Raw genomic sequence first — 25,896 nt, forward strand, 5'->3', positions numbered from 1 at the left:
ATGTATGGGAATATTAGTGTAAGCCTAATCAGTGTACTGCAACAGTGCCAACAGCAAGTGAGCACTGAATGTTGGCACTGTAATAATTCAACAAGACCAACACAATGTTGTGAGGAAGGTTAGTTCATTGAAACACTAACTCAGTCGTACTGCACAGAATAGTGCAGCAAGAGGCAAAAGTGATTTCCACATGAACATTGGCAGTGGTGTCTTGTGTTATGTGACTGGTAAAGGTGCATATCCACAACCATGCTGATTATATGTACTTTACATTTTTATACTGAAATTATTCTTAGCCTCACAGCCCTATCAGAGCAATCAAGCTGTGCTGCACAAGGCCGCAACACGGACCTGCCAATAAAAGTCAATGGCTCGAAGCCATGCCAGGCAACAGCTGTACACACTAAGTCCCTCCACATACTTAGTGCTGTGTTACAGCTTACCATCCCAAGTGAACACCAGCAGCACAGCCAACTCCTGCCCAGGAGGCAGCAGGTCACTCCCCACGCACACCAGCCATCTATTGCCATCTCAGGATATGCATCTCACTGTGGTGGGTACCCACTGTTGTGATGCAACCGTGTGCTGCCCAGGGCCATAGCAGATACAACAGCATTGAGTATACATGCTGCTGGTATAGTACCTATGAGGCAGACTTATATAACAAGACTACTGACTGCTCAATGGAGACCCTATGTCAGCATTGCTCAGTGGAGACTTTGTGCAGCATTGTGGGGCATGCACGCAGCCAGCCCAGCAGAATTAAATGGCCAGCTGGTGTGTGGTTAGACTGACAGTCAATTGGTGCTTGTAGAAAAACTCTGACTAATAGGAGACGAAAAAATGTACATGAGATGTACAAAAGTATTAAATAATGCAGCAAGTTTTGAACATTTGGAGAAAAGGCAAAGATATAAAAAAAACTGAATACTGTGTGGTACTTCTGTGGGCAGTTGAGCACAATTGTGATGATGGATGGGGTCAATGGGGAAGATTTCATGACAGGATAAGGATATGCAGTCAACACATACAAGTTGGTGAGGTGTGATGCAGAAAATGCAGTTTTGTTGCAAGAATTTGAGCAGAATATGCTCGATGCTTTTCTGAGGGGATTGTGATTGGAAATGTCAAAAATGGTGCATACAGGTGCACCAGAGGATCTGTATACTGCTATTATGTTAGTAATGAGATGTGAATAAATGACATACCAGAGGGTGTATGAGATAGATGTAGTGTATTCGAAGCAAACATTAAGTGTTACAAATGTGGATAGACATAGCATTTACTGAGGCTGTGTTTACAGCTACAGGAAAATAGTGGAAACACAAGGTGTCAGCAACAGAATTTTGTTAATCAACATATGGGTGGACAAGGATGTGGCAAGCAGCATGAGGGGAACACAAGTTCCACCTAAAAGTATTCCAGTTAAAATTTGATGCAATGAATACATATGCGGAGGTGAACTGTGCAGTAATGAGTGCTGTGGGAGGTATCAAGTACAAGGTTTCATTGGACACAGGGCCACATGTGTTGCCTGCCAGTAGACTTAGTGGGTCTGAGGCTATGGAAGCCACCATGCTACAGGACATGTGGGATCAGGAATAATGATGTGAGATCATTGGGTTCAGAGAACGCAGATTTTCATATAGAGGATGTTCAATTTAAGCAATGTGTAGATGTAGTACCACATGTAACTGAGGGCTGCAGCATCATCCTGAGGTTAGACTTTTTATATCAGCATTATGCTAAAATTGACCTTCAGCAATGAGCAGTAGAACTTAGTAGAAAGACATTCCAGTTACGAGAAGCTGTTACCAGTGTAGAACTCAGATGAGGGACATCTAGAATGTTGGACAAACCAATTGAAATGCATTTAATTGCACTAAGGCTTGATTCTAATGAATGTGTGACAGGTGGCATCAAGAAGTGGGTGAATATGGAGCCAGATCTACCTGTAGGTCTATTATGTGTTGTAGAGACTGTGGAAGGGGGTGATATACTGGATATTGTTTTATTAAGAGAATGTTACACACATACAACAGAAATATGGCAGGGAGTGGTACATGTAAAACAGATAATTTTAGTGCCAAGGAAGTGAGGTTAAAGCAGGGCGCTTTGACAGTGAGTTTGGACATTCCAGATGAGGATGAGTGGAGCACAAGGAGTGTGAAACACAAGCAGCTGCTAGCCACTCTTAAGAATGCATTCCATAGGAAAGTGAAGCATTTAAAGAGAACAGAGAGAGAGTGGATGTATCATTGCTGAAATCTGAGGACTTATTTTTGTTCCATTGGGGCTGTTGCCAGCAATGCCTTTGGCTCAACACTGAATACCAAACAGGGAATGAAGCACCAGTGTACATACCATGTGCCAAGGTATTGGCAGCTGATTATGTAAGATTTTATTTACCAGCAGTTATCTGACAGGATAGTATGATAAATACAAATAAAAGTAACCCAGGGAACAGAGTTCCAGTGTACAAAGAAATACAGTACTAACCTGACTATAGCAGAAGTAAAGTGACTACCACTCATCTCTTGGAACTTTTGGGCTGTGGTCAGCAAGTTGAAGATGGGTCAAAGTTGGACTGCTGGAATTGCTGAAATCTCTTTCGAAATATTTTGCTACAGTTCTTGAAGACTATGAGGATAGTTATGAAGCACCTTGGACTACAGGGATCCCCACATGAAGTAATCACACATTGACAGATCAAGTGACCTGGATGGCCACCTAGGGCCATCACCAGACTGACCTCTGCTAACAACACTGTCAGGCATGAAGATTGTGTAAATGTGCTCCATGATTCAGCCAGCTGTATGGATAGTTGTTCCATCCTGTCAGGTGTAGTTATAGGCATATATTCATGCCCAAACATATCCACTCATCCAGGTCACACTTATTTGCCCCACCCTTTAGAAGCAGTAATCCATGGGGTGCAGGAATCATGGTCTTACCAAAAAAATCTACAGATGGTTCTACACAATATAGGTTCTGCTGTGATTATTGTCTCCAAAACAGCAAGACCATTACAGATGCATACCACATTCCCCTCTTCACTGAGACCATCGATAACTTGTGGCAATGTTAGTATTTTATGCTCATGAATTTCAAGAGTGGCATCTTGGTGGGTGAAGTGGGGAGTGAAAGCCAGGATGGAGGTGCACAGTTACGGAGTGACAGTGAACTTGGGCAGACTGTGGATTGTGCACTTTACCTGTACTGCTGGTCTCGGGAAGCACGTGTTCAGGCTGTCTATCAATCCTGTCGGTTTGGCAGAACAGCTCTGATACCTGTTTGTGATGGTTGTAATTGGAGACATGCATTAGTCCTATCGGAACTGATATCACTTATCCAGGGAGGCATCCTATTGCCCTTCATACCTGTAAGTGGTGCCTCAGTAGTAGTGTCAAGTTGTTACAAGCAAGGGACACTCACAGGGACAGATGCATGGAACTTAAGGGAAGTGGACTTTAAATCAGTGGGACACATGTGACATAATGAGGTCAACTTTCCACCTGCCTGTCACCATTACGGGAATCACCCAAGGGAACATTTTACAACCACAGTTGTATTTGCCAAATGTTCCTTGGGAATTATTTACAGCAGGACTAGAACATTTCTAAATCAGACTTTATAACCTGACCTAATCCATTCTCTGCATCAATTCATTGCTGTACACCAAGGGTGCATTTCAGCCAATCAGTTTTATGTAGCACATAGAGCTGTTCAGAGAAGGACAATGATATGTGATGGTCATTTTGAGTGCCACAATATCAGGGGCCTTACTGGCTCTAACTCGGCTGTGTGTAGCTTTTATTCTTTGAAAGTGGAGAGATAAACCACCAATACTCCAAATTTCAACAGAGCATAAGAGAGAGTGAGAGTGTAATCTTGTAGTGTGAATGAGGAAAAGATGTAAATTTAGGATTACGAGAAAAGGCTGCAATGGGGCTAGCCGTGAAGGTTATATTGCCAGAAGCACAAAACAAGTGTAATCAATAGACTTGTAAGCAAGTAGCAGTAACCAGCAGAGTAAGTAAGATAGATGCAGTATGTAACCTATGTGGGCAAGCCACCAGTTCTTTTGACTATCAATTTCTCTGTATTCTGTATGAACGTTGTAATGCAATCAAACCAATAATACGGAGTGACTTGGAAGGAAAGGTATGGAATTGTGCATATTCGTTACCTCACATATCAGTACTACAGTGTTTGCGCCAGTGTTTTACAGTGTTGTTAAATGTATAGTCAAAACAGTATGGATCGGTGAAGCGAAAATTTCACAGGTCTTCACAAATTCTGTGCAGGATGACAAAGGAGGAACTTCTCACTTGTGTTTTAAATTCATTTGCTCAAGTAAAGGATTGTACAAATTTAACATCTTTTGTAAGGAAATGTATACAATTAAACAAAACATTAAATCACAATGTTTCATTTACTATCACCTGTACCCCACTGTTTTCACTACTTTCCTCAAAAACTGCTAAGAACAGGACATATGTTCATATCACTTTTTTTATTCAGAATCACTAATACTATCATCCCTCAAAGGATGTGACTTTCCTCCTGATTCACCTTGTATAGTAAGAAATGTGTGATACTAGAGGCTAATTATCTTCTTACTTAGATAAGAATAATTTTTATATATACACACTCACAAAAATGAGTTATTCCATAATTACATTTTTATATCCTACAAAGCTAAATTAAGGATGAAGTATTTCAACTGAATTCACATAACTCTATTTTATTAATTGTTTTGACATTGCACCAGTTATTATTATCTGTGGTGTCATTGAATGTTGAGAGCAGCTCAAGAAGTATCAACCACTGTAGAGGTATTAAATAGCAATTCAGTATCATGATGTGCCAATGAGATGCTAGGAAGAAGTTGTGTCTCCTGTAGTTTAAAGCTGCCACCACCATGCATCTGCCCTGAAACAGTGTTGTCAGAGGCAAGGAGGGTAGTTCTGTTTGAGGTCAGAACCTGTCCACTTCCACGAAGTTCCTGCCAGAGTAACATCATTGTGCTTGCTACTCGCCATGACACAGGACATGGAAATCATCAGAACAACACTATCAGAACTGTGCCAACAATTGTCAATGAACATGTGTTTTCCAATGACTGTAGAGAAGCCAAAGTTCAGTCATTCTGGACTTGTATCAATTTGCCACTCAGAGGTCATGGCTTATTGAGTGTTTTCTGAACCATAAGTCCATGTGTGAAGTTTCATAGCTATAACTGAACCTGGCGAGCAGAGATAAGTTTTTTGGTAAGTAAAAAAGTAACAATTATTCAGTGTGTTCTAATGAACTACGTTATTACTAGCCACCTACATGTCTAAGAAGTCAGACACAACATCATGAGTATCATTATAAACTCTTTGACTACTATGTGAGATAGCTGTCTTGTTCATTGTGTGGGAGGTACAGAGGGTTGGTGTGAATATTGTGTGAAACAGAGGCTCTTAGCAGAAGAGTTGTCACAAAAGGACTTGATATTGCTTCGTGGTACTGCTGAAGGCAGAAGTATTATATGTTATCAGTGCTGAGTGTGGATATACTGAAGAATATATCTGTTTGAGATTCAGAAACTGCATTTAGAGGAATAACTATCGGAATTTAACTTAATTACAATCCATTTACCATTTAATGCTTCCTGGTACAGGAACAATTACTTGGGGCCAGCAAAAATAACAAGACTAGAGAACAAAGAGTGCATAACAGACAAACTGCAACAGAAGGCAAGTGGATGATTTAAGCTGTTTCTGTAATTATCTTATTGGAGAAAAGTCAGTAACAGAAAAGTTATTACATGTGACATTAGTGTCTGTTGTGTGTGAAGTAATGTACTTCGGTAGTCAAACTTTGGTTGGTTGGTTGGTTGGTTTTTGACGGAGGAGACCAGACAGCGAGGTCATCGGTCTCATCGGATTAGGGGCGGATGGGGAAGGAAGTCGGCTGTGCCCTTTGAAAGGAACCAGCCCGGCATTTGCTTGGAGTGATTTAGGGAAATCACGGAAAACCTAAATCAGGATGGCTGGACGCAGGATTGAACTGTCGTCCTCCTGAATGCGAGTCCAGTGTGCTAACCACTGAGTCAAACTTTCTAAATGACTCTAAAGAAAGAGAAAAGTGACTCAGTTGAGGACATTCTTGAGGAAGTTGATTCAGTATTAATACTCCAGAATCAAGTTTGGATGATCTGGTAGATTCTGGAAACAAATCATCATAGAAGTATTTCTGAAAGAATTATCACAACCTTAGAGATTTTAGCACAAGACAGTAAAATGCTGAGATAAACAAATTTCTGATACCAACAAAATTCTGAAAAAACAAATATCTGCTACCAGTGATACTTTGAACAATCAGATTTCTGAAACAAGCAAACAAATTTCCAACAGTGAAGTGTTGAAAACCAAGTTATGAAAGAAGTTTGCTGAGAGTTGTGATGCTGGTAAATTGGTGGCGTGAAGTCAGATTTTAGCATTTGGAAGGAAATTGGAGAAATTGAGACTGCAATTGAAAAACCACAAAATTAAATGACAGAGTTCCAAACACAGCACCCAATGATCTAATTGTTAATCAGAAAGTAACTGAACTGGAAGTAAATTTTTGGGTTGAAATTTTTGGAGTAGAATGTAATTTTAATAATGAAGTTGCATCTGTTAACAATACTTATGACACAAAATTTCAGTGTTGAAGAGACCAGACCAGAAAGACATAATGAATGTAAAAATAACATGTCATGATTAGAGAATAATTTACTTTATGTTCCAAAGCATTTTTAGTGTTTGTAGGAAAGTATGACAATAATAATATTTATCAACACATTTTTTAATTGATTTTATAGTATGCCAGTGAAAATTGTTGTGGGAATGTTAATTCCCATTATTTTGATTTCTTACAACACTTTAAAGGCAATTTAATTCTAACTGTAACTGATAATCTTAAAACTGAACTTGGGAAAAGATGTTTGGATGGTGAAGAACTATCTTTGGAAGATCATAATTGTACACAAGATTTATTTTATCACAAGTCTGAAAATAGTTTTATTAACAATTTTTGGCCAGTGAGAGAAAGCTAGAACTAAAAGCGAATTTCTTAGTGGATCAAGTTACACAGGACAAAGAAGGGATGGTAGGGAATTTTGTTCATTGAAACCAAACATTTGAGGAATTGACACAAATTGATACTTTATACTGAAGATTACCTGAGAATGTGCAATGGAGATTAGTGTACTGGCCTGATGAATCAGTTTAACAGTTCCTTAAATACCTAGATTAGTTGGACAGAGTATTTGAAAGAAATAATACACAGTGTTTTGACTGAAATAATTTCAGACAAGAAGAATGTAATGCGAATTGGGAAAATAATAATTACTAAGGGAGGAATGGTGATAACAATCATAGAAATGCAGAAAAGGGAACAACAAGAGATGTTGATAACAGAGGGAAACACTAGAAAAGGGAATATGAACAAAATAACAGAAACTGTTATAATAATCAAAATTCGTCACAACATTTCCATCTGAGTGCTAAAATAAGTGAACAATGAAACTGAAAGATGCTCCATTTGATGTCCTCAATGTGAGAGCGAAGGATAGCGATTTAAAACACAAACCAATAAGTGTAATAAAAGTGCTACACAAAATGGTTAACAAAATGGGTTGGTGAGGGAGGGTAATTACACGAGAGCACCCAGTTAATAAAACAGTAGGGATAATATCTGGAAAGGTAGCATATAGAACAAAGCACACCAGAAACTAAAAATTTGCACAGTGAGCTACAGGAAGGTAACTTATAACATTTTACAGTGTTGACATGGGAGAAAATCTGAATGAGACTGCTGATGATAGCTTAAATATTTGTGAGATCTTTCCTAAATGTGAAGAGGTAGCAGGACATGAGTAGAGGGAGAATCTTATGGTAGATGAAGCTGTATCTAATGTCTGTGATGTTGTTGATGAGGAAGGAATCAAGGATAATGTAAATGTGGATAATTTTGTTGGATCTAAGCAATATTTGTTAGATGAGAAAGAAGAGAACAGAGGTACATAAAAATGAAGTTGCAAAGGAAGTGTCTAAATCTGTTACATGTGTAAATATCAAAGATGCTCATGACTTAAGTCACTGAAAGTGTTCAGATGAAATCTGTATGTAAGATGCCTAACCAGTCTTTACTTCTAAATCTTAAATTTAGTACCATAATGAAAGTTTTCTGGTGAGATGTTAATTGCAATTAAATTTATGAGTTCTGTAAAAGAATGGTAGGGGTGAGTGAAGATTCAATTGTGTTTTTAGAGAACTTGTGTAATAACCACTATGATATAAGTACCAATAAATAGAAACAGGAGCTTTCAAAATAGCAAGGATGTGGACTTCAGTGCAGTTAAAAAGGACCCACAGATGAAGAGATCAATAAAAAGACCAGTGAGGAAGTAAGGAATCCAAATGCTCAAATGAAAATAGGAAATTGGAAGGGGAAATCATTACTGGATTCAGGTAATAGAATGTTTGGAATATCAGAAGCTTTAAGGAATGAAATCAGACACAATAAGAACTACATTGAGGCACCAGTGATAGGAATTAGGTTTATAGGAGTTGCTGGTAGACACAGTAGGTTGGTGAGATACCAAACTCTACTGACTTTTGAAACTGCGAGTGTCGAATATGAACATGGGTGCTTAATAATTTCAGAATTAACTGAAGAATATATTATAGGGACTGACTGACTACTTAATATTTGTGCTGCTTTTGAATGGAGGGAGAAAACATTATATGGCACACACAAAAAGGGAATATAATCCAAACCAAATTCATGAGCGGGTAAATTCTGTTGATCATCAAAATACAAACAGGTGGACATTGGAGGAAGATGAAACTTATGAAGTGGAGGATAATTTATAACTAGAAGTTGATGAGAAGTGGTTGGTGAAAATAATTGAGGAAAAGGAATCTGAAACTGTGGGGCTGAACACTTAACAAAAACATTAATTTAAAGCTTTCTTATAGCAATATGAGGCTGTGTTCAGTGATGCATTAGGTAGTGTGAAGAATTTTGAATGTGTACTAAACCCGAAACTTCAATAGCCATTCTGTAAAGCAATGTATGATGTACCAATTACAATGAGAACTGCTGTTGAAAAAGAGTTGCAAAAGATGGAAAGGTATGACACAATTGAGACAAGTAGTAGTGATTATAATAATCCATTGGTGGATTGTAGTAAAACATGATGTATGTGTTTGACTCGTTTTACACTACACATTTCTGAAAATATTATCCATGGAGAAAATGAAAATAAATGAGTTATTACATAAGTCTGAGTGTATTAAACTAATGAAAACCTCGGATTTAACATATAGATTTCATTAATACCATCTGCTCCACAATCTCACAAATACACAACATCACTATTGTAGAATGCTAAAGTACTGGATTGTGCACTACAGTTTAATTGTGTCAGCAGCTGCATTTATTAGAGATTTGTATCAAGTGTTTGGTGAGGAGTCATCTTCTGAATTTACTGCATATGTTGATGACATTTTGCTTTGCAATAAGAGTTGGGATGAATGTTATTTGTCACAAGAACTGCTGGTGGACAAATTGAGATGAAGTGGGATCACATTAAAATTGGAAAAATGTAAAATTTGTGGTTAATGAATGAAAGTTAGTTATGGTTAATCTGTTGTTTATGATAAACACATTTTACTGTGTAAAACTTCAGAGAATATACATTCGTGGTAGGTGATGTACCATGGCAAGCACAAGACCCCAATTCTTATCATCATCATCATTATCATTTAAGACTGAATATGCCTTTCAGCGTTCAGTCTGGAGCATAGCCCCCCTTATAAAATTCCTCCATGATCCCCTATTCTGTGCTGACATTGATGCCACTTCTGATGTTAAGCCTATTACTTCAAAATCATTCTTAACCGAATCCAGGTACCTTCTCCTTGGTCTACCCTGACTCCTCCTACCCTCTACTGCTGAACCCATGAGTTTTTTGGGTAACCTTGCTTCTCCCATGCGTGTAACATGCCCCCACCATCTAAGCCTGTTCACCCTGACTGCTACAGCTATAGCGTTTATTCCCAGTTTTTCTTTGATTTCCTCATTGTGGACACCCTCCTGCCATTGTTCCCATCTACTAGTACCTGCAATCATCCTAGCTACTTTCATATCTGTAACCTCAACCTTACTGGTAAGGTAAGCTGAATCCACCCAGCTTTCGCTCCCATTCAGCAAAGTTGGTCGAAAGATTGAACGGTGCACAGATAACTTACTCTTGGTACTGACTTCCTTGATGCAGAAGAGAGTAGATCGTAGCTGAGTGCTCACTGCATTAGCTTTGCTACACCTCGCTTCCAGTTCTTTCACTATGTTGCCATCCTGTGAGAATATGCATCCTGCATCCTAAGTACTTGAAACTGTCCACCTGTTCTAACTTTGTTCCTCCTATTTGGCACTCAATCCGTTTATATCTCTTTCCCACTGCCATTACTTTTGTTTTGGAGATGTTAATCTTCATACCATAGCCCTTAAATTTCTGATCTAGCTCTGAAATATTACTTTGCAAACTTTCAATCGAATCTGCCATCACAACTAAGTCATCCGCATATGCGAGACTGCTTATTTTGTGTACACATATCTTAATCTCACCCAGCCAGTTTATTGTTTTCAACATATGATCCATAAATAATATGAACAACAGTGGAGACAGGTTGCAGCCTTGTCTTACCCCTGAAACTACTCTGAACCATGAACTCAATTTACCATCAACTCTAACTGCTGCCTGACTATCTATGTAAAGACCTTTAATTGCTTGCAAAAGTTTGCCTCCTATTCCATAATCTCATAGAACAGACAATAATTTCCTTCTAGGAACCCGGTCATATGCCTTTCCTAGATCTATAAAGCATAGATACAATTCCCTGTTCCATTCATAACACTTCTCCATTATTTGCCGTAAGCTAAAGATCTGGTCCTGACAACTTCTAAGAGGCCTAAATCCACACTGATTTTCATCCAATTGGTCCTCAACCAATACTCGAACTTTCCTTTCAACAACACCTGAGAAGATTTTACCCACAATGCTGATTAAAGAGATACCTCTGTAGTTGTTACAATCTTTTCTGTCTCCATGTTTAAAGATTGGTGTGATTACTGCTTTCGTCCAGTCTGATGGAACCTGTCCCAGCTCCCACGCCATTTCAGTTATCCTGTGTAGCCATTTAAGACCTGACATTCCACTGTATTTCATGAGTTCCGACTTAATTTCATCCACCCCAGCCGCTTTATTGCACGGCAACATATTGACCATTTTCTCCACTTCCTCAAATGTGATGCTATTTCCATAATCATTCCTATATTTTTTATATTTTTATATTTTTTATACATTTTTTTTATGTTTTATTCATCCCCTATATTTTTTTTACTTTAGCTTCTATGCTACAGCCATCATTACCTTCTCCTTTCAGTGTTTTTGAAATATTTTCCCCAACCAATACTGTCATTCTTAGCTACTTATAATTACTCAGTTACATTGATATATTAAAAAATACAATGATTTAATGCTGAAATGATAATTACATGGAGTTATTTAGAGATATGTATTTCTGAGTGACGTATAGTGTTTTAGGTCATGAATGTAGTGATCAATATTGACACTATTAACCACATTTGGAAACAATAATAATGAACAACTAAATATTTGTTTATAGTACATGGAAAATAAGACATTTGGCTAGAACATGTTATATAATGGAGTGGTTGTGCTACATAATTGTACTGAACTGACATTATTGTGTAAGGACACAAACATACATTATTATATATTCTGAAGATACTTCAGGGAACTTATACTTATGAACAAGTAGTGACTAAATGTTTTGCACTTACATAGAAAGTGAAAAAAAAAACTTACAAGAAGTTTCTTTGATCAATGTTTACTTAAAGTTTCAATATCTAATGTGTGTTTATATGATCTGTCATTCTAGTTACTTGCATGATTTACATGTAATATTATCTTTGCAAACTTATAACGAAAACCTTTCCAGCTTGCTTTGTATCTCATTATTAATGCTGTCAGCTTTTGAGATATATGACCATATTAGTATGAGCCTGAGTGGTGTATTGCAGCAGTGCTGACAACAGATGAATGTAGGATGTTGTCAGTGCAATAATTCCACCTGGCTGATGGAGTGTTGTGAGACAAGTGACCTTGTTGAAACAATGAACTGAGTGGTACTGCACAGACATTCACAATGGTGTTTTAGGATATACGTTTGGCAGTGGTGCATATGTACAACAAGCATGCCGCTGCCAGATATAGGTGCTGGACATTTTGTAATGAAATTATTCTTAGTCTCACAGCCCTTCCAGGAAGATGGGGCTCTATTAAATGAGGTTGAAACATGGAGGTGCCAGTAGGAGTCACCAGTTCATTGTCACGACTGTGCAATAGCTCTATGCTCCAAGTCCCTCGTCAGACTTAATGCCTCAGCACGGCGAGCCATCCAGGTCAACACCAGCAGCATATCTAACTACTGCCCAAGGGGCAGTGGGTTGCTCCTCATGCACAACAGCCATCTACCACAATGGCAGGATGGGTGTCTCACCATGGTGGTGGATGCCCACCATGATGCAGTTGGGCACCACCTAGGGCTGTAGCAGATACAGCATTATTGAGTATATACATGGCTGCAGTGGAAACTTCGTAGCTGGCTTACATAATGAGACCACTGGTGCTCAGTAACAACTGTGTGTCAGTATCATGGTGCATACAGGCAGGCACCCATCCCAGCAGATTGGGCAAACGGCCCCTACCTGTGTGTATCAAGAAGTGCAGATGCCTCAATAAAAATCTAATTACATCTGCAGCTGCCTTTCTCTTGAGCCCTCTGGGCTTCCACCTCTCCTCTATCACCCGCTCACACCACCCTGACTCATAGCTGCCCCTCTCTTCATAGGGGAACTATAGGTCATAACAAGAAGAATTACTTATTAAAATAAATGTGTATCTCTCATACAGAATTTATGATAAAAGTAGTTAACTTTTTACAGACATCCTGAAAATCCTGTTACTTCATTACTATTATTTTGTTTTATCATCATGGGAAAATTCTGTGGACATTAATTGTCCTAATGTTAATGGTGGCCATACTTATGGTTCCTTGGTGCAGTGTGCAATATGGATGCAGGAAAATTGCTAGTACTTATAGAATTTCTTATTAATGAGATTCAGTATGAGAACAAAAGCATATCCTCTACCTGGATACTAGTTTTGTTGTCTGTATTATTTCCTCTCTGCACTGCCTTCCACTTCCAATATTCTCATTATCATTCTGATCACAATAAGGCACATACCGTTCTATGTGAATCATTTGAAGCCTTATTATATAGAGCACGATTCTTGAATGAACTGTACGTAACAACCTACCACTACAGTGCATTTGATTCCCATCATGAATGTGTAAATAATTTACTACTACCTTTTAAAATCTATAGTGAATGCTTCAACCACCATCTCTGAAGCAATTCTGCAACAGGCAGTTATAGTATGATTGCAGGTATAACATGATTACAAAAGATCCCGGCAGTACCATTACAGTTTTATAACTTCCTATTTTATACACAGGGGATGATACAAGGAACCATCAATGGGCTCTAGTCTGTCCTTTATTTGTTGCTATCTTGTATAATTCACATCGAATCACACTGTATACACATAAATTTTGTTCCTTATTGAGACCAGCAAACATTAATTTTTATCTTCCCAAGGGTTTCAATGTACATTGAGATGTACATGAAAGATATCAACATTAATGGATTCAAGTTCTGTTATCTGTATATAACAGATACTATACAACCTCTGTGCCTTTCAGCTGCAAAGGATTGGGAGTGAGGAGGTTGAATGTTTAATATTCTGAATACGAGAAGAAATATAGTGCCATCAGTTTCAAGCAGTCTTTGGCAATCAAATGTAAACTATGTAACCAAGATGTAAATGTAACAAAGTACTAATTAGTGCAAAAAAGGTACTTCCATCTAGTGTTCTAAATGAATAATAAAGTAGTATCTTAATTTTATGTTGTTTTTCTCAAAAATATCATTTTAACCCATTTTTGCCTGGCATTCCCAATTGGGAACAATATTTTTATAGTCTTTCTTTATTTATTATGAGCCATGCAATGTTTATTAAAATGCAAGTTTCTTTTTAGGTCAGTGGTTTGGAGTCTACATTCTTTCTAAGTGCTGTGGATTGAACCTCATTGTTGACTGGTGACTGTTGAGCATTTACAAAATTAGCAGTCATTTCAGTTTGTAACATGTCTACCAAAAAGTAAGTATTGTACAATAATTTAGTTCTTTCCTAATCTCTTTTCCTTATTCTTAATATCTTAGAACAGTAAGGGGGTGTTCCATAGAAAATTAACTATAATTATCCAGAATGAGATAATTATGGTAGAGCACTTGCCCGCGAAAGGCAAAGGTCCCGAGTTCGAGTCTCCATTGGGCACACAGTTTTAATCTGCCAGGAAGTTTCATATCAGCGCACACTCCATTGCAGAGTGAAAATCTCATTCTGGAAACATCCCCCAGGCTGTGGCTAAGCCATGTCTCCGCAATATCCTTTCTTTCAGGAGTGCTAGTTCTGCAAGGTTCGCAGGAGAGCTTCTGTAAAGTTTGGAAAGTAGGAGATGAGGTACTGGCAGAAGTAAAGTTGTGAGTACCGGTCGTGAGTCGTGCTTCAGTAGCTCAGATGGTAGAGCACTTGCCCGCGAAAGGCAAAGGTCCCGAGTTCGAGTCTCGGTAGGGCACACAGTTTTAATCTGCCAGGAAGTTTCATATCAGCGCACACTCCGCTGCAGAGTGAAAATCTCATTCTGGAAACATCCCCCAGGCTGTGGCTAAGCCATGTCTCCGCAATAACCTTTCTTTTAGGAGTGCTAGTTCTGCAAGGTTCGCAGGAGAGCTTCTGTAAAGTTTGGAAGGTAGGAGACGAGATACTGGCAGAAGTAAAGTTGTGAGTACCGGTCATGAGTTGTGCTTTGGTAGTTCAGATGGTAGAGCACTTGCCCATGAAAGGCAAAGGTCCCGAGTTCGAGTCTCGGTCAGGCACACAGTTTTAATCTGCCAGGAAGTTTCAATTATAATTATTTTATTTCTTTATTAGTAAGCAACGTAAATATTTGCATGTTGCCAAAGGGGAACACCAGAGACATACGGTCTTTCTTAGTCATACATTCACAAACTTAAACATATATATATTTCTTTCAGTTCTTTCACTGCTGCTGAAATTTCAGCCACTTTGGAGGAAGATGAAGACTTTGCAGAGGCAGATATAAACAGTGATACTGCAGATGATGGATGGGAGACAGAAGAAGGCAGTGGAGATGATAAAACATGCGGAACTGTTGATAATTTGTCTGGTCGACAAATTTCAGCTGTAGCTGAAGCAAAAGTTGTCATGCGGGAAAGAACAGAGTATGTGGGAAGAGGTGCTTCAGCATTCACCTCATTCTAGTAGTAATGGAAGCAGTACTCAGTGAGGCTGAGGGGCTGTTTCATCTCCTTATGATTGGGAGAAAGCTGGCCAATTTTGATCAGTTTACTTCACTGCAAGAAAAGATATTCCCTCTAGTTCTGTTGAGTCATTTGAACTCTTTTTTGATGATGGTGTATTGAAACACCTTCAGGAAATGACTACCCTATATACATATCAGAAAACTGACGGCACTTTTGCAATTTCATGTGATGAACTGAGATATTTTTTTAGCAATTTTTAGTCTGTCAGGATACCTAACTGTACCTGGATGGAGAATGCTGTGGGAAGTCAACACAGAGACATACAAAGCATTTGTCACTTCAGCAACAAGGCGTAACAGATTTGAAACATAAAAATGGTTTGTTCACTGAGCTGATAACTCAAAAATAACTTCAGATGACAGATTTGGTGAAATATCATCCCTTGTCTCATACTCCATTATCTGAACACCTTTCAGTTGACGAGAATATGGTGCCATATTATGGCAGGCATGGAGCAAAGCAATTCCTGAAGAGTAAGCCCATAAGATTTGGCTTCAAGATTTGGTGCCTCTGTGAGTCACTTGGGTATCCTGCACAATTTTTTCCTTACAGGAGAAAATATATTGAATGGCTGAAAAATGTTAGCTTAGGTGAGCATGTGGTTCTGAAACTAGTCACAGACTTACCACCAGCTCCATACAAAATCTACACCAACCTTTTTTCTTCCTCAATTAATTTGGCCAAAACACTGAGAGAAAATGGAATAGGATTCATGGGTACAATAATGAGTAATAGAATATGTAAGTGCCCTATAGGTGATTCAAAACAAAAAGCAAAGTCCCCTCATAGTTGCTTCGACTGCAGAAGAGAAAAACATTCTGGATCAGTGATATCTGTTTGGAATAACAACCAACCAGTTCACATCATAACAACATGTGACCCTGTTCACCCCATCAGAGAGGCCTGTAGATGGTTCCAGGCTGAAAAGAAACATAGCCAAACATAGTCAAAGCATATAACCATTTCATAGGTGGCATAGATAGGATGAATGAAAATATTTCGTATTATCGGACGTCTGTACCATCAAAGCAATGGAGGTGGCCAATATTTATTATCTGTATTGATGTGGTAATGCAAAACGTGTGGCAACTTCCAGGGCAAATAAAAGTAATCAGGATCTTTGCAGCCTCTTATTTAGAAGGAACATGGTAGAAACATGAATAAGATTTTCACTCTGCAGCGGAGTGTGCACTGATATGAAACTTCCTCGCAGATTAAAACTGTGTGCTGAACCGAGACTCAAACTCAGAACCTTTGCCTTTCGCTGGCAAGTGCTCTACCAATGGAGCTACCCAAGCTTAGGTAGCTCAGTTGGTAGAGCACTTGCGCGCGAAAGGCAAAAGTCCTGAGTTGGTGTCTCGGTCTGGCACACGGTTTTAATCTGTCAGGAAGTTTCATGGTAGAAACATATTTGCAAAAATATGGCAGACCACCAATGTGAAGAGGAAGACTGAAGACACTAAAAGAATTACTAAAGAGGGCTATTGATACAGTACACTTTGACAATGTTGGCTACTGGATTTCAAATGCATCCAAGCAAGGAAGATGTGCCCTTTGCAAAAAATGATTCCAGAAAGGCGTGTGAAAAATGTAAAATAACTCTCCATGAGCATTGTTTCAAGGACTGCCATTGTAACAATTAACTGTTAGTTGGCTGTATGTAATCAATATTTGTACTAAGGCTTTTGTTTTACTAAATAAATCAATATTATTGAAAAAATTATGTTTCTTTTTCTTTTCATTTGTGAGACCCTTCTCATTCCTGGTGTTCCTATTTGGGAACAATGTTTCTCACCTAAATCAATGGTGAAAAATCAAAACTTACAATAAGGCTATCTCAAAAAATTTATTTTAAGTTAATTTCAAATATTTACCCAAAATAAAACAGAGAAAATAATCTCAGGCAAAAATGGGTTAAATTAGTTACTAGATTTGGAAAAAATACTGTACTCTGTCAAAAAAATCACTGATTTTGAAACTTACTAAACATGTATCCATAACTACAAAATTACCTTGTACTGTCCCTTCACCTCCTTGAATGAAGCGTAAGAAATAGATAAAAGATATAACATTAAACAAGTGCAATTTTCTATTAAATATACCATCTATAAAAATTTGCTATAGTCTATTTCATTTACAAATAGTTCACAGAGTTTACCTTCTATTTTTGCTTCTGCAGAAAGTCTAGTGTAATTAACAAGTGCTGCTTTCTCTAAACATTTCTTAATCATCCCTCGAACTTCTTCTGGTGGTACTGGAGTAACAATATCTTTCATCAGGACCTGTTATTTAAATAAAAAACCTTATTTAAGCGTACTGGATATTGAAAATTCAAATAAATTTTAATGAAAATGTATGTTATGTTGGCAATATCCAGTCAGTTTGATTTTGATTAATCTCAGACAACTGAAAGTATTTCATATACTGTTCCACAAAATAAAATAAATGACCACTTTCTAAAAAATACAAGTCAATATTAGTATTAAAATCATCTTCAATGGCACACTGTTGAAGTACAGAATATTTAGTACATTCTGTGACATTTTGAGTACATGTGAAGGCATGTAAACATGAGGTACTACACAATGTATTTCCTTATGTCTACTGTAGTTTATCAGCTTTGGTGTGCTCTTGTCCATTTTAAAGAATACACACAATACTGACACTGAAGTTAATTAGGTGTCTTGATCCCACTTATTTCTTGTCTTTACTCAAAAAGTTTTTTTAAAAAAATTCCAGTTACATTAAATAATAACTGTCAGCAAAGGATGTATTACAACTGAAAACGCAAGCTCTATGTTAGCAGCTACCGTTTCTATTTCTCTTACGTATTTCTGTTCCTCATCTAGTTTTATGTGATTGTAAGTATACACTGCTGCACAAGACTTAAGGACAAAAGTAACTTTTGCATGATGAGTCACTGCCAGCTAATACAGTTCAATGAAACAGGGACCACATATACTGCTACATATACTGCTACAGTACATAAGATAACAGAATGAAATACACACTGAGACAAACAGAAATAACACTTCTCTTCACAGAGAGCAATTACACTCAAGTCACCATGATTTATAGTGGTATCCTGGACATTACAAAAGGTGATGCATGTTTTTAATAGGATGTGTGATCACCACAGACAGTAATACATGCTCTGCAATGTGCTGCCATGCTGGCCACAGCCTTGAAATGAGTTCTTGTGATAGGGCATTCCATTCCCCCACCAGTGTGGCTGGCACCTGCTGAATAGTTGTTTGTAAATGTGGACATGTTGCAATATTTGTTCTCACTACCTCTACTCATCATTGGTCCAGTCCTTGTGCTCTTGGCACAATTTCAAATGGTGCTACCAATGTGCAGGTCTCAACAGAATACAATATACTAGTCAAAAGGCAAACAGACTAGCACCATGCAGTCACCATGCTACTAAACTGCATAGGACTGAATGCCTTTCAGTAGTGTTAAATGTGGTTATGTTGCACCCACTGTCTGACATGGTTCCGTTTTTGCCTGTTGCACAGTGTAGCGGTTTTCTGTTCCTGTAGTTGACCATAAACTCACCTAACCATCAAGCTATGGATTTATAGTGAGTTTCTAATAAAATAAACTTGAAGTTAATAACAATAGAATAGTGCATGTAGTGCTGCATTATCAGCAATATTATGTACTTGCAGTTTGGAAATAATCTTTGTGCTTACAAAAAATACCCATTCGAGTGAAAAGTGAAATGGATTAATTAAGTGTTCTACCTAATTCACTTGGTTGGTTGGTTTGGGGGAAGAGACCAAACAGCAAGGTCATCGGTCTCATCGGATTAGGGAAGGATGGAGAAGGAAGTCAGCCGTGCCCTTTCAAAGGAACCATCCCGGCATTTGCCTGGAGTGATTTAGGGAAATCACGGAAAACCCAAATCAGGATGACCGGACGCGGGATTGAACCATCGTCCTCCCGAATGCGAGTCCAGTGTGCTAGCCACTGCGCCACCTCGCTCGGTACCTAATTCAGTGCATTAAAAAGTGAATATGGGACTGGAACCTGATTTATAAATATTATATAATATGGTAAATTTTCAAGTATAGCTTTCAAACGAGGAAATATATATCCTACTTGTACATTCTATCAAGCAGTGTCCAAATAATAGAAAAGAGAGAAAATTTAGTGGCATAGTGAAACATACAGAGGGGAATTAATTAATGAAGTTTATATTTTAGGCTATTAACAAAAAAGCTTCTCAATGGGAGAAGAATTTAAATGCCCTATGCAACATTACATCTTGTGCACTATACTACAAAGAGAAATTTGGTATCTTATCATTACAATATCAATGAGTCCCAATTGGAATCAATAAACTCACACAAATACCTGGGTGTGACATGAAAAATAATAATTATATGACCTCATCATTAGATAAAGCTAGTGACATATTTCCATTCATCAGTAGGATACTGGGGAAGTGCAACCAGTCAGAAAGGAGACTGCTTAAAAATCTTTTGTGTTACCCTTCCTTGATTATTGCTCAAGTGTGCAGAACCACATCTAAAAGATTTAACAGAGAATACTGAATGTATAGAAAAGATGGCAACACAATTGGTGAGAGTATAATGGAAATGCTGAAAAACCTGAATGTATAGATATTCCAAGATAGATGTCAGATATCCCACATAAACCTACTTAAAAAGTATCAAGAATATGTATTAAGTGAGATATCTAGGAATATGCTACATACCCTTATTTAGTGCTCCTGTGGGAAATGCAAAGAAAAATAGAGTAACAACAGAACAAAGAGACAACTTTTGCAGTCAGGCTTCCTACATTCCGTACAAGCCAAATGAGAAGAAACTTTAATCTGTGGTCCAATGAGAAGCACTATCCACAGTGTACTTCAGTGATCTCCAGAACCTGGATCTAGATGTAGATACAGAGGTCAATAGGGTTCTTGATCCTGACTCTAAATACATAAGATTACTGTCATCATGTAGCTGCTTACACAAAATAGCGCAGAAACTATGGCCACACTCTAATCCCAGTGGTTTCAGATTCAGCATTTTTTGTGATTTATTGACCCTCTAATACCACTGGGAACTGAAGATTGTTACACCTTGAATGTACTTTAACCAATGTAATAGAATGTTTGATTGATCATGTACATCATGGATTGCTGACCTCCATGCTCTCTCTCTCCATCATCATGATTAGCCACGTACAGTGTCATATGAAGAATTGCTCATCAGACTTGTTATGGTTTGTCTTGCTGCTGATCATGAAGTGTGGTCCAAGAAACTTACCTTTTCCAAATTAATCAACCTTATGTTGCTGACATCATCCAATAATCTGAATTTATGTCATTTTCACAGGAGACATTCACTGACAATGTAGAAATAACAAAAATTATCAGTTAGTATTGAGTACTTCTGTACTTGGATAACAACACTGCATCATCCTCTCATTCTGCAGAAAGTCACAGAGCAAATAGTTTTCAATCACCCATTATATGAATAGTGGAAAAGTAGTTAATACCAAGACAAAAAAGTCAGTTCCTTTGGACATTCAGACTATCATCATTCCTATTTGGCACAAGTGCTATCAGTGATACCCTGCCCCTTCTTGACATTTTCTCCAACCTTTTACTATAGTAAACAACACAAAGTTACAGTTGAATATCATATGGCATTGTTGTCTGACAAATCTCGAGGTTCAGCTGTGTGTCAGGAAGGATGTTCATCCTTCATGCACATTGGCACCATTCTTTAGTGATATGTTGGAGCTGTGTCATATGTGTATTTTTGGAGTGCTAATGATTGTAGTGGATGTGTGTATAGTGTAGTGCTATGTTTATTTTTTGATGCTGCTGCTGCTGCTGCTGATGATGATGATGAGAGATGGGAGAGGGTGAAACCCAGTGCTGGCACATATCCTACTACTCCCAAAAAGCACCAAGGGGGCTGTTGAGCTTAATGTCCCCACCCGATGGACAGATTACCATCAACAGTGTCACATGCCCTCATTTCATGAGATGCTGTCAAGATGTTTGGCAATTAATCCAGAACACTGGCACAAAGACTGGTGACATGGAAGGGTCTCTCCTCTTCTTGCACCGAGCGAGGTGGCGCAGTGGTTAGCACACTGGACTCGCATTCGGGAGGACGACGGTTCAATCCCGTCTCCAGCCATCCTGATTTAGGTTTTCCGTGATTTCCCTAAATCGTTTCAGGCAAATGCCGGGATGGTTCCTTTGAAAGGGCACGGCCAATTTCCTTCCCCATCCTTTCCTAACCTGAGCTTGCGCTCCGTCTCTAATGACCTCGTTGTCGACGGGACGTTAAACAACACTAACCTAACCTAACCATCCTCTTCTTGCTGGTCAAACACTTGCAGTAAAAACTTCATCCTTCACCAGGATTCAGACTGGCATACCTCCATGTATAGTACCATTGCACAATCATTCGTTAGCAGCTATGGCAGGTGAGAACAACACTATGCAACACAACATCAAACATATTTGATGGCGTTGCCTGCATTTCCAACTCAGAAGACTATACTCACACAAAGAAAGATGACCTGGGTTCTATATGCCTTGGCCACTGAACAATGCCATTGGAATATAATGTGCCCTTGCACAGCACCATGCTAGTGTTGAAAGTGCCCACCAAAACTTTGGGCAAGGTGATGATTACACAGGAAAACTATACTTGTTAAGTGAAGTTTCAGGTATTATAGTTGTGTCTGTGTCACTTCACAGCACATCCTGTTTAATGATCAGAATACATTACAACAAAAGTATAGCAGTTGTTCAAACCAGTTCTGGGCTATGCAAAGCATTTTCTCAGTTGCACCTGAAGGACAGCCTCATTTCTATCATTCTCACCCTGGGCATTTGGTCCTAGGCAAGACCATGGAAATGGAACTTGGCCATCTGTAGACTATGCATGGCACCACCCTCATCTTGTCAGTTCAGTGGGGGAGTCAGCACAGAAAAGTATTAAACATGCTGTTTGTGATGCACAGGTATGATAAAGCATTGTGCACTGAGACACAATCCAGACTTTTGCCAGCCCTGTAACAGAAGTTTAAGGTATTTTCTTATTCCATTTCGAAACAATAATAGTTGCTTTATGAGTGCTACACTTTCTTCCTGGAACTACAGAAATTACCCCAGAAAAATAAGATTTTCCAAATATTAAAAAATATTCCAAGGTGCAATGTAATCATGTACATAGGAACAAATGTTCTATTCAAATATAAAAGTGATGCAATAAATAGAATGTTGTCAGTACAGTGTTTAAAGGTTTATGTGTTGCATTATTATTCTGCTACACATTAATAATCAATAAGTGAAATCAAATTAAGAGGACGTATTACCAAAAACCGACATCTTGAAGAAGAAGCTATTGGCAACTAACACAAATTTCCGTTTTCAAGACAGGGAAATTTGTTAAGAGATTAAACAATCTCAGTTTATTTTCAAACAGGATATGCTCCTTTCCAGAACAGCTTCTTCCATATCAAGGTACAAGATGGTACACAAACAACAAAGTATTGCTTAACCATCCACAAGTTACGTAACTAGTTTTTAAAAAATACAGAATTCTACTCACCATAAAACTCAGTAACTGAAGAATTATATATATCATTCAAATAGCTTTAGAATATTATACATCACTAAAATTTGTGGAATATTTACAAATGCTGCATAAAACACAACCTTATGTCTGACAAGAACAAAAACAGTAGAAAATGCTAGAAAATGGTTATGGTAATTTCTAGTGTACATTCCTTCATGTGATTGAAACACCAACCAGGAAACATCATGTGTGCTTATGTACTCTCCTCCAGATACAAGAGTCTCACCTACAATATGTCACCATTAGGAGTTAGAAGGTCTCTCATGAGTTTTCTACATATACTTACAGAAACTTAGCCAAGGGCCACCACAATGCTTGTATGACATTACAGTGACAGGCACTTTGTGGGTGTGAAACTTTTAAAATCTAGAAGCACCAATCAAATGTACTCTGTTCCCAATGAATTTTCTTCTAATGTAGAGATAAATATCTAGGGCACATATTAAATGAATCAGTGCTTGACACCATCAGCAGAACATGTTGATGCCATAGCTGAACTACCAAACAAACTTTTCTCTTTTGTGGATATGTTTGCGTATTATGATATATTTATTCATTAACCTGCCTTCACTGCTTAACTATTCAATCAGCTGAATAAGCAAGCAGTCAGTCTTAAATGGGACACGGCTAGCCAGAACACATTCATGCAATTGAGGCCATGAAGGAAGAAGATGCACACAGCAGTCAGTCACAACCCCATTGCAAATCTAGATTTCGTTTATAAATAGCCATCTTCAGCACATTTTTGTAACAATTCATCAGACTCACAAAAGTTCAAGTCACTATGCATTCTTACAGGTGTACAGGCAGGAGAACACTGAGCCTCCTGCCTATACACCTGTAAGGACATGTGGTGACATGAACTGCCACAGGTCTGTTGAAATGTATTGAAAATGCACTGAAGACAAAGTCTAGATTTGCAAGAATAATAAAAGCTAATGGGATTGTGACTAGCTGCTGTGTAACTCTCTTTCCTTATAGTCTATAGTCATTGTGCACTGTGGTTCCTGATGGAATCATAGTTGATTGAGGCACTATTTGAAATCCATGCCACACTTGGCAACTTGACATGACCATAATGAGAAAATATGATAAATCATAGCTGATAGAAAGGCTTATCTACAAACAGGTCATTCACAAATGGAACAGACAAGGAGGGATCAGGTAGTGTTACCAAAAGTAATGTCTGCTATATCCTCTCAGGTGGCTTGTGGAATATTGACATAGATGTGGATGTAAAACTTTCATGTTTGTGGCAGGTGCTTTGCAGTAAAGCATTTTTGTGGTTCTGTCTCATAAAAGTGCAACCAACACAGACCAATTAATTTTTTATTCTCCCAAAACTTCATTGTTACAGAGCTGAGGAGGATACACTTGCTATTATTTACAAAGTTAAGAAACTTTGTGTAGGGGGCGTTCCAATAATCTTAACCACCCCAAACAACTTTTTGTCCAGAAGTGTAACAAAAAATACATCAAGCACATGTTGTTTATTTACCATGGGGTGTTAACCAGTATAACTGCATTTCTTGTACCTTTGTCCATTACAATTATGTCGGCACAGTATATGTGTATGTGTGTATACTACAGTCTTTATTCAGTAATTCAGTTTCTGTTCTCCAGGCCTGTACGAAAATGAATCATGTATTCAAGTAAACATCACATTCAACTTAATAAGAAACAGAAATGGGGATATTTAATACCATTTTGTAATACTGTAATGCAGTGTGGGCACAAAGAGATGTAGAGCATTCAAAGGTGTTCAAAGGGATGACCATGTACAGTGATACACTAGTCCACTAATTGGATGAAAGAATTTATTGCTACTTCCTTGTTACATGCTGAAGTTAATTACAAGGGAGGGGGATATGTTCCTTTATGCTCTCTGGAGTTGTGGGAATAATTCAATAGATTTATTTTATGGAAACCAGAAGAAAAAAGTCCAGAGAAGTTAAGTTAGGAGACCAAGCACCCAAATTCATTGTTCATTCATGACCAATCCATCTGGAAGTATGCATTTAGTTCAGAACAAGAATATCATGCAAGCCATTATGTTCTGGATATCCTTCATGTTGGCACAACATAAGCATTCTGGTTCTTAGTGGCATTTCTTCCAGAAGATGAAGAAGAATTCACATGAGAAAGTTGGCATAGGCCCTCTCATTTAGGTTAGCACTGATAAAATAATGGTTGTAGTACTAGGTATCCCACACAAGACCTTAACTCTCCACTGATGTGTATGTTCCATCTCTCGAAGCCATCATGGGCTTTTGCTGCATTAATAATGCACATTCTTTGTACTTACCTGTCCTTTGTTTGAGAAAGAACATTCATCGGTGAAAAGAACATAGGAGAGGAATTCCTGGCAGATGAAGATTTGCTGCTGTGCCCATTGACAGAACTGTTGCTCACCAACCCTGTTCCTGGTTGCACTAATAATTTTTTGAAGCTAGTGCTCAACACAGATGGTGAAAGAATGAAGTCCAACTCAGATGGTGTGTCACAGTCATGATCTAGAGCACACAAAGAGTGCCAATGTTGTAAAACCAGGGCCACACTCATAACTCACTGCCACAGGACTACAAATGATTTGTATGACATCATCCAGAATGTTGTTCTGCAAACTCTACAATTCAGAGTAATAACATGCAACTTCCCAGCTCTGCTACTTGAAGGTGTT

At 38.2% G+C, this 25,896-nt stretch overlaps 1 protein-coding gene across 1 annotated transcript in view; it reads right to left on the reverse strand.

Moving 5' to 3' along the window:
• Positions 1-25,896, reverse strand: part of LOC124722506 (calcium-dependent secretion activator-like) — a 798,081-nt gene that overhangs the window by 331,694 nt on the left and 440,491 nt on the right. Inside the window, exons 13-14 of the mRNA XM_047247660.1 lie at positions 17,753-17,876; positions 17,607-17,627 (exon numbers count right to left, since the gene is read on the reverse strand). Coding sequence (XP_047103616.1) covers positions 17,607-17,627; positions 17,753-17,876 — 145 coding nt within the window. The remainder of the gene's footprint in view (positions 1-17,606; positions 17,628-17,752; positions 17,877-25,896) is intronic.

This window comes from Schistocerca piceifrons, chromosome X (genome assembly GCF_021461385.2).
Source record: "Schistocerca piceifrons isolate TAMUIC-IGC-003096 chromosome X, iqSchPice1.1, whole genome shotgun sequence".
Classification (NCBI taxonomy): Eukaryota; Metazoa; Arthropoda; class Insecta; order Orthoptera; family Acrididae; genus Schistocerca; species Schistocerca piceifrons.